At 55.2% G+C, this 9,476-nt stretch overlaps 1 protein-coding gene across 1 annotated transcript; it reads left to right on the forward strand.

Moving 5' to 3' along the window:
• The first annotated feature begins 377 nt into the window (after positions 1-377).
• On the forward strand, positions 378-5,177 carry Siva1 (SIVA1, apoptosis-inducing factor). The gene is made up of 4 exons (XM_005410841.2): positions 378-551; positions 1,925-2,119; positions 2,770-2,926; positions 5,040-5,177. The coding sequence occupies exons 1-4, from the start codon at positions 434-436 to the stop codon at positions 5,095-5,097; spliced, it is 528 nt and encodes a 175-aa protein (XP_005410898.1). The 5' UTR covers positions 378-433; the 3' UTR covers positions 5,098-5,177.
• The last annotated feature ends 4,299 nt before the right edge of the window (positions 5,178-9,476 follow it).

Raw genomic sequence — 9,476 nt, forward strand, 5'->3', positions numbered from 1 at the left:
CCCGAAGCCGTCACGGTGGAGAGCCGGGGCCACGTGCGCCGCCCTAACACTCCGGGCTCGTTAACTATGACTGTCACCAGGTTCACAGGGCGACAGGACCAAAACACCGCCTCACGCCGCATCCGGGGCAGGAGCGCCGGGCCCGCCCCTCCCCGCCCAGCTTCGGCGTATCCCGCGCCGCAACGCCCAGAAGTCCCGCCTGGATCTAGCCTCCAGCCACTCCTTTCCGACCTCGGCTTCTCTCCCGGCTTTTCCCGCGCGCCGAGTCCCGCCTCCAGCCTTCTCGACTTATCCCGCCCCGCGTCTCGCACGAGCCCCGCCTCCAGTGTCTTCTCGACCTATCCCGCGCCCGACTGTTGGCGCACTGCTCTGACGTCAGGGTCGGCGCGGCGTGCGCGGCGTGCGGCGCGCTGCGTCCTCCGGCCCGGCGGCCATGCCCAAGCGGGGCTGCCCCTTCGCGGATGCAGCCCCGCTGCAGCTCAAAGTCCGCGTGGGCCTGAAGGAGCTCAGCCGGGGCGTGTGTGCCGAGCGGTACTCGCGGGAGATCTTCGGTGAGTGTGGGCGCTGCGGCACCAGGCCGCTGCAGACTTACTCAGCGGGCGCTGTCCCCTTAGCACCCTTCGCCGGGGGGTCCTGCCCAGTGGAGAACTTGCGGTCGGAGGGGCAGAGCGGGGTCGGGAAGCGGGGTCGGCTCCCGGGGTCCGGAGCGGCGGAGCCCTTCGCACGCGGAGTCCAGACGGAGCGGTGTCACGGGCTTCTCTCCGGGTTAACCAGCCCCCGGCGAGATGCGGAGTGAGCTTCTCCTCTCTAGCGGTTTATACCTAGGACACAGAGATGACCCGGAGCGCTTGTGAGTGGTGCTGCTGTGCATTTGGGACGCGGGAGAGCCAGCTTTCAGAATCAAAGACTCCTCCAGGCTCTGCCCGCTACTTTTCCCCTACTGTGCCCCTGCTGTGCCCTCTCTCCCCGGGCGCTGGTGTTCCAAACGCAGATGGGCTCCCAGGCCGTGCGGGTGACCAAGTGAGCGGTTCCCAGGTGATCAGCCTAGGAACCGTGGCTGGCCTGCAAGTCTGAGCCTTCAAAAACGTAAACACTGTTATCAAAAAGAATGAAGTAGCATCGAGAAGTTGCCTGTCTCCACTTTGTCTTTGTCGTGGAGCAGCAGCGGCGTGTCCCTCAGGGCCGGCTTGGCAAGGCCGAGGGAGGCAGCGGTAGGTGGCTGGTGTAGGGGCAGGCCTCAGCCAGCCTGTTTCCACCGTCCTCAGCGTCTTGCATCTCCATCCTGGCTGTTTTGGAGTGAGCACAGCTGGGACTGGCGCCCGATATTTGCGTTTGTGAGGGTCCTTAGGCTCCTCGTGTAGCTTGGTGGTGAGCACTGCTCCTAGCTGCCACTTCAGCTCCCAGGCATGGGTGTGTGTCAGAGCCTCAAAGGTCTGGGAGGCTGTGGGATTCCTTGGTCAGGACCTGCTGTCTCCTGACCGGAGGTCCCTCTGGTGGGTGCAAAGGGTGCACACTGGCCTGGGGTTTTAGGCGCAGCTCTAAGCCTTTGGGTGCTTTTGATCATTACTGTTCTTAGTGCTTCAGGGTACAGAGCTTACTCTGCATGATTCTCCCACTTGAAGGAGGGAAAGTGGTGGGAAGGAACGGTATGCAAGCCCAGTGAATTGAGGGCAGTGAGCAGACCAGTAGAGGGAGCCTCTGGATCAAGCGCAGGCAGGGCTGCAGGATCCAGAACCTACCTGAGCCACATGGCAGCTGAGCCAACTGAAGCAGGGAAGGAAGAGCATTTTCAGCATGGAGGCAGAGTGGGCCAGGGCGACAGGCACAGAGGTGTACGTTGTACCGTCTGGTGGGTCGTGGGGTGACTGTGTGAGGGCTTCATGGCTGCACAGTGGAAACTTAATGAGAGGTCTGTGTTCCCCAGAGAAGACCAAGCAGCTCCTTTTCCATGGGGCCCAGGCCTGCAGAGACCATGTGTGGGGTGAAAGCTGTGCCATTGTCAACCTGCCAGAGTCCCCAAAGCCTGGCCCCACGGAGACGCCTCGCGCCGCAAGGGGCCAGATGCTGATTGGACCCGATGGCCGACTGATCAGGAGCTGCGCCCAGGCCTCCAAAGCTGGTAAGTGGCCAGTGGTCTTGTGGCTATGATGTTGAGGGCAGTGGTGGAAAAGTGGTCTGCTTGGTACTTTTCCCCACCTTGGCAAGCAGGAATCCCACCCAGAGTCTAACACTGGGTGAATGGCAGGAAGGTGAGAAGCTTCCTGTTGGGTGGAGGTTGTTAAACAGCTCCTAACTCTGGAGCTAGAATAGAAGCAGAGGCTCCACAGGTACGCCACCTGCAGCTCCTGAGCCTTGTAGAGGGGAGCACATTGGCCAGGTGGTTCTGTGGCCTTGGGGCTCTGGGGCCAGGGGGCAGGTTAGCAACAGCTGACAGTTTCATCCCCAGGTCTGGTCTCTGGCCTGGGAGGGTCCAGGCGCTTTTGGCCAAGCAGTGGCATGGTGGGGCACCCTGAAATAGAGAGCACAGAGATTGATAAAGCAGTAGCAAGAGCTGTTTGTTTGGGTTCTAGGTGGTGGTAGCAATGCTGATCTGGAGTTTCACCCTGTATTTCTAGTTGAATAGGATCTAGATGCTATACTTGATCTGTGGGCTATTTAAAGGACTCAGTGGTAGAAGGATTGGAGCTCTCTGCCTTCACTTTCAGAAAAAAACAGGTGGTCCTTCCAGCCTCCTTCCAGGGCTGACAACCTGGTGTTTCTTCCTCACAGACTTGTCTGGGGCAGCATCCCGCACCTGCTCATCGTGTGTGCGAGCTGTGGATGGGAAGGTGGTCTGCAGCCAGTGTGAGCGGGCCCTGTGTGGGCAGTGTGTGCGCACCTGCTGGGGCTGCGGCACCGTGGCCTGTGCCCTGTGTGGGCTTGTGGAGTAAGTGCCTTGGTCCATGGAGCCATCCCTCCTGTCCTTCTCCCCAGCATGTTCAGGAGCCTCAAGATGCCCTTTAGAGGACTAGTGGCTCCTCTGTTGGTGCCGTTGCTTAATGGGATGGGACACGATGGTCAAAGATGTTTTGCCTACCTTTATTTTCCAAAGATTCAGTGATCCTTTCTAAAGGAAATCCAAGTTTCACAAGTCAGCTGCTGTCTCTAGGGCCTCCTGTCTTAAAGTACCTCTTTGGTCTTCTCCACCATCACATTTAGGACTGGGTAGCCAGCACTTTCTCATGGATTTGCTTCCCCTGTATTGGGGAATGACTGACACAGGGGAGCAAATGCGCACTGCAGTTATGTGGCACGCAGGGTTTGTTTGTAGGGTTATCAGTTGTTTCTTAACTCCCTTCATGGCTGTCAGGGACCCACCTTGTTCAAGACAGCGCCCTGGGACACATGTACAGGGGTCCACCCCATCCCCTAGGGTGGACAGTGCAGAGCACACATGGAATGGCTCTGTAGATCTGAACAAGTTTAGACCCAAGAGGTGGTAAAAGTAGCTATGTAAAGTTGAAAACCATGTCTCGCATAGAAAGCCCTTCCCCTCAAGGCACTCTTCAGTTGGAGATTGAGAAAGCGGGGTGGTGGGGGACAGGGAGAAGTGCTGAGTGGGGGATGCTGTAGGGTAAACTGGATCCCCATGACCAGGTGCCTAGGTGATTCAGACTGGCCATTTGAGGACTGAGCCTGAGGCTAGTTATGAAGGTGGGGTACTCTGCCTTCATGTGGGTCTCACAGCCTAGCTGATGTTTCTCCTGACGGGTAAACGGGAAGGGGCAGGGACTTCCCAGCGTCATCTTCCTGCGGAGGAAGCGAGCCCAGAGCAGGGTGAGCTGATTGGAGCCACAGGAGCCCTCCAGCCCCGTGTGGCTGGATTCAGGGTCTTCTACTCTCCCTGACACTGGTGTCCTCACACCTCTGCTTTCTGCTTCTTCTTCCCCAGGCACACGCTGGTGTCCAGGGGCCTCTGACTTCCCTTGTGACATGCTCTTCTCGTACCACAGCCCAGGAGGTCAGCTCTCTGCACTGCTTTACAATTAAGTGACTTGCTTGGAGTCAGTGGCCAGAAGTGGTGTCCTCAGGCTTGGGAGCTGGGCCTGTGCCCTGCTGTCTCATTCAGGCACACCCTGGCTTTTGGGGTCAGGACCCTGACTTCTAGGAGTGTTGGGAAACAAGGGTTTCTCGAGTGTGGCTCTAGTTTACCTGAGACCTGGCCCAGCTGGGCACCAGTGTCCCACTTGGTGGCCCTGTATCCCCGCCTGCTGTCCTCCAGCTTACAGACCAGCTGCTGTGGCTGTTCATTGGCTCCTGTGCAGGGCTGTAGCCAGCAGCTCTGACTCTGCTCATCTCTGCATGTCCTTACTGTGGTCGTGCAGTGTATTGCTGCCATGTGTCCTGAAGTGTCCCTCCTGATTGGCTTTCCTGACAGTAGCAGGCTCCCATTGGAGCCTTGATCATCAGAAGTCACTGCTTCCAGTGTAACCTGTGAGTTCTAGGACATCGGGGCAGTTCCCGGGGAAGGCACCATGAGTTTGCAAGGCTTGAATCAGGCTCTGCTGGTCAGCTTAGATGGCAGAAATGCACTGTCACACTTCTGGAGGCCAGAAGTCCAAGGCAGGTCCCAGCAGAGTGGTATCCTGTGGAGGCTGTGAGGGAGAATATTCTAGAGCTCCTGCTGGCATCGCTGGCTCCCAGGAATCCTTGATATACTGTCAGTGGCCATATTCTCCCTTTGTCCTCATGTTTTTCTCCCCGAGTAGCAATCTCTTTAGGGTACTGTTGTAACAGTGTCAGGGTGACATCCTTTCTGATCATATTTGCTCACCCAGTGGGGAAAAGAAGAAAAGCCCCGGCTTCTGAGCCACAGCATGCATTTGAGCTGGGTCGCCCCCGGCAGGATGTTGTTCCCAAGCACCCCTGAACCACCATTGTCACAAGAGCCCATCTACAAATAAGGGCATGTTCTGAGGTGTCCTGGGTGTGGGCGCCAGTGGCCCAACGGGGCATAGTCAGCCCTAACACAGCTCTTCTCTCTTCCCCTGCACGTGCAGCTGCAGCGATGTGTGTGAGAAGGTGCTGTGTAACAGCTGTGCCATGTTCGAAGCCTGAGGCCACATGTCCACGAGGAGCTTGTATATGTGTGTTTTGTACTTTGATGACAGAAGTGAATAAAGCCCTTTATATTTGCACATACAGACTCCTATCTGTCAAAGTGTAAGTGTGGAACCTGTCACAGCCCGGGGTCACCTGGGAGGGTGATGGTGACAGCAGCAGAGGCATCCTGCAGCCCCCTTAAAGCACATGCCCTGCTTGTCCAGCCGTGCTTCGTCCTGGTCTCACCAAGCAAGCACGAGCCCCACTCGAACTACCTGGCTCCAGAGAGCATCAGTGTCCTGGGCTTCCCCGGGGCAGGTTGTTCTGACACTCTGCCTGGAATGCTGCTGTCAGACACCTGGCTGTCACAGCCTGGTGTGTTGTGTGCTTTCTTGGTATCTAGTGGCCTGGGCCTCAGGTGACTTGACAGCCCTTGCGTACAGGAGCTGTGGTATAGCAGGGGTGGAGCCTGGGCTGGGGGCTGGAGGTCCTTGCTCCGTCTTAAGTGGCCATGGTTGCGTGGGCCCAAGGAATTGTTGAGGAGTTGAGGGGCCTGGAGGATGGGGTGGCTCCCCACACGTGCATCCCTGGGGGCTATCCTGAACAAGGTGGGCCCCTGGCCCCCAGTGGCTCAGTGGGGACTGGATATGCCATGCAGTCTGGGACCTGGGATCTGGGACTAGCACAGATTTGAGGCTGAGGGCAGGGAGCAGGGGAGAGCCTTCCCCACTGTGGCACTGAACACATCATCTAGGATCCAGGGCTAGTGACGTGGCTCTCAGGAAAGCCACTCCAGAGTGGGCTTTAGCCGGGGCCAGTGAGCAGGGGAGGGTGTCTGTGAATGGGCTTGTAGATTCTACATGGCTTTTCTAGACCTGGAGCATTCTGAGGCCTTTTGACTTAGCTGGCTTAAGCTCTGTGGCTGGTGGGTGTTCCATGCCACAAGCGTTGGAAGCAAGTGGCTCTGGTCACCCTGTGCCGGCAGTTCGTGGCAGAGCTCACTTTCCCTCTGGCCTCAGAGGCCCAGAGCCGCCTTCCAGTCTCCACCTGCAGATCTGGACGCCCACGCTGTGGCCATTGCTGTCGGCTCCCTGGCTGCCCTGTGGCTGCTCCCCTCTGTCCTCTGGTCTCCGCCCACCTGCTCGCCCTTGGTTCCTCTGCACAGCCTCCACCCCTGCAGCGCAGCTCTGTCCCTGCGGGCTGTGCTCTGCTGGCTTGTCATGTCCTTCCTGCCCCTGGGTGGGCTCGCCCCAGCATGCTAGGCTCTGGGCTCCTCCTCTCCCGTGGCTCTGCTCTGGGCAGCTGCAAGGCTCGCTTTCAGGCTTGGGCTGAGAGTGGCACCCACACCCTGGTGCACAGTTCCCATCCTTATTCCCTCAGCCCCTGCCTCACCACCAGCTGCAGTGGCAGTCTGGAAGCATTAGTGGCGCCTGGTGCACAGGTTTGTCACCAGTATCTGCTGGGTTATCCCACTGGCCTTAAAACAACTAAGAAAAGGCAAGTCATCTAGACTGTGGGCAGCAGCCCAGGGGCAGCGGAGGAACCCCAAAGCTCAGCATCCAAGCTGAGGAGACAGGATCAGAGCTGGGCCCCTGGGTCTGCACAATGAACACTGGAGAGGATGCTACCCTGTGCTAGAGGAGAGTCTGGAAGACGGCAGGAAGCAGGTCCTTTCCCAGCAGGGGACTGGGGGCCTCACCCTCCATGGGGCAGGGGCAGAGGCCACAGTACCTCGGAGCAGCTGCTCTGTCCCTCACAACAGCCAGCTGTTGCCAGTATTTTTTGTTTCAGTCTAACATCCAATAGGATAAAATGTACAAACCTGGTGCCTAGTAAAAACAACATGTGGAGAACAGGAAAATACACTTCACAGTGAGAAGGAAAACCATTCAGTAGGAAACCTGGGAGAGTTCAGGGCTAAAAGAACCAAGAAGGGGAGGAAATAAAAATGGCTGTCATAGCCATATTGTTTCTGTTCAGGATGGGCAGAGGAGAGGAAATGGATGAGAAATATAACAGTGGCCCAAACCAGGCATCCAGAGGTAAGAATGTGATGTCTGAGTTGGGAGGTACATTGGACAAGATCAAAAGCAAGGCTGAACACTGCAGAAGAAAAGATTCACAGGGCTGGGGATTTAGCTCAATGGCAAAGTGCCTGCCTGGCAAGCGCAAGGTCGTGAGTTCGATTCCTGGTACCGGAAGAAAAACAAAAACAAAAAAAAGAAACAAATAAAAAAAAGAAAAGATTCACAGCCAGAAGACAGCAGAAGTGGTCCAAAAGGAACCGGAAGCTGGGACTAGAAGTGAGTAGAGCTGGGCACAGTGGTGTGTACTTGTAACCCTAAAAGCACTTGGGAGGCTGAGGCAGGACTAGGAGACACAGGCCAGCCTGAACAGCCGCATAAGTGGTGAGATAACATTGGGTAGTCTGGCATGTGAGTGGGGCCGCTGTGTGAATGCAGGAAGGTTTTTGAAGAAATAATTGTTGTAAAGCCCCTAAATTTGATGGAATCATAAACCTACTTATCCAGGCAGCCCAGTGAGCCCCAAACAGAAACACGGAGAAAGTCGCAGGAAGACATATCATGATCAGATTCCTTAAAACCAATAAAAAAAAAAATCTTCAAACAGCTAAAGAAAACAGACTCTATTTTAGAGGAACCGAGATGGGGATGGAGCTCGGCCAGCTGGTGGGTGAGTAGCAACTGTAAAATGCAGTTTTGAAAGAGCTGAGGTCAGGGCATGGTGGCACACACCTGTGAACCCAGCACTCAGGAGGTTGAGGCAGAAGGAGTTTGAGGCCAGCCTGAACTGTATAGTGAGACTGTGCCTCAAAAACCAAAGAGAAGCTGGGCATGGTGGTGCACGCCTGTAATCCTAGCTCTCGGGAGGCTGAGGCAGAAAGATTGCTGCGAGTTTGAGTCCAGTCTGGACTACAAAGTGAGTCCAAGGCCAGCCTGAACTGCATAGTGAAACCATATCTCAAAAAGATGAAGGAGAAGAAGAAGAAAAGCCAGCCAGACTGGGATTGTGCGCCCAGTGCCCTAGCTGGAACGCAGTGTCCCTTGTGTCATTAGTGACAGAAAGTGGACTATGACAGGTGAAAGTATGACAGAAACGAAGGTGAAAAGAATTCAGGTGTGCCAGAGCCAAAAGAGCTCCTGCAGCTGTTGAAACGCAGCTTTCTAGGCACAGGAAGAGGGTAACAGATGGGAAGGAGGCGCGCCCTGCAGCTCAGTGCTGGTGGAGGGCAGGCCCTGGGAAGGGCTCTCCTTGTGTCCCTGACGTCCCTTACCGACTGCACATCAGGAACTCCTGCACTGAACAGTAAACAGCCCAGCTCAAAGATGGGTAAAGGCCTGGACTGGACATTTCTCCTCGGGAGGGAGGCAGACCGCCATGGCACATGGGATGCCCATCGTCAGGAAGCTGCGGGTCCCACCACAGGCTGGTACGCTGTCAGGGAGGCTGTAATGTGTTCCCAGTGGAGGCAGGCCATTCTTCAGGAAGCTACAGAGCTGCTGTGGGGCCCAGCAGCATTGGGGGATGTCACCAAGGAAATGACAACGTACAGCTGGGGCTGGCTTTTATGTATATATGAATATGTATATTTGTCCTTGACTTGTACGCCGATGTTTATGGCATCTCTCTTCTCCATAGCCAGAAAGTAGGAACGATCCAGCTGGCCATCATCTAGCACAGTAGGATGAACAAAGCCTACTATAAACGCAGAGAATGTTATCCCACCTTAAAAAGGACATTCTGACCCATGCAGGAGAAACCTAAAGGACGTGACACAAAAAAGCCAGACACAGAAGGACTAACCTGGCATGATCCCACCTGAGTGAGGTATCTAAAGTAGAGAGAGGAAGCAGAACGTGGGTGCCGGGGGCTGGGACGGAGAACCACCACGTAATGGCACAACTTTCATTTGGGGAGACCACGTTCTCAAGGTGACAGCTGACAGCATGTGAATGTATCAATGTCACTGACTGTGCACCTATACAAGTGGTGAATGTTTAAACGTGCACACATTTTACCACAAGAAAATATCATTAAAATAAGCAACTATTCAAGGCAAAAATGCAGACACTTTATTTGGAAGTTTGTAACATATTTGGAAACAAAATTCACGACAATCCCAAGGCTGAGAAAGGAGAAATGAAAGTAGATTGCTTTCAAGTTCTACACTGCTTGAAGGGGGGCTGTAACAAAAAATACCATAAACCCTGCAGCTGCCAGCCTGGGGATCCACATTCATTTATTAAATATTACAAATGCACATGGCACCTTGGAATAAAAAGGCAATGTGTGGTAAGCTGGTGAAATCCAGGCAAATAAGCCCATGAAGGAAATACAATGGGCTGACTTCAATTGCAGTTAATCTGAAAGGA

This window comes from Chinchilla lanigera, unplaced genomic scaffold (genome assembly GCF_000276665.1).
Source record: "Chinchilla lanigera isolate Chin_1 unplaced genomic scaffold, ChiLan1.0 scaffold00137, whole genome shotgun sequence".
Taxonomy (NCBI): Eukaryota; Metazoa; Chordata; class Mammalia; order Rodentia; family Chinchillidae; genus Chinchilla; species Chinchilla lanigera.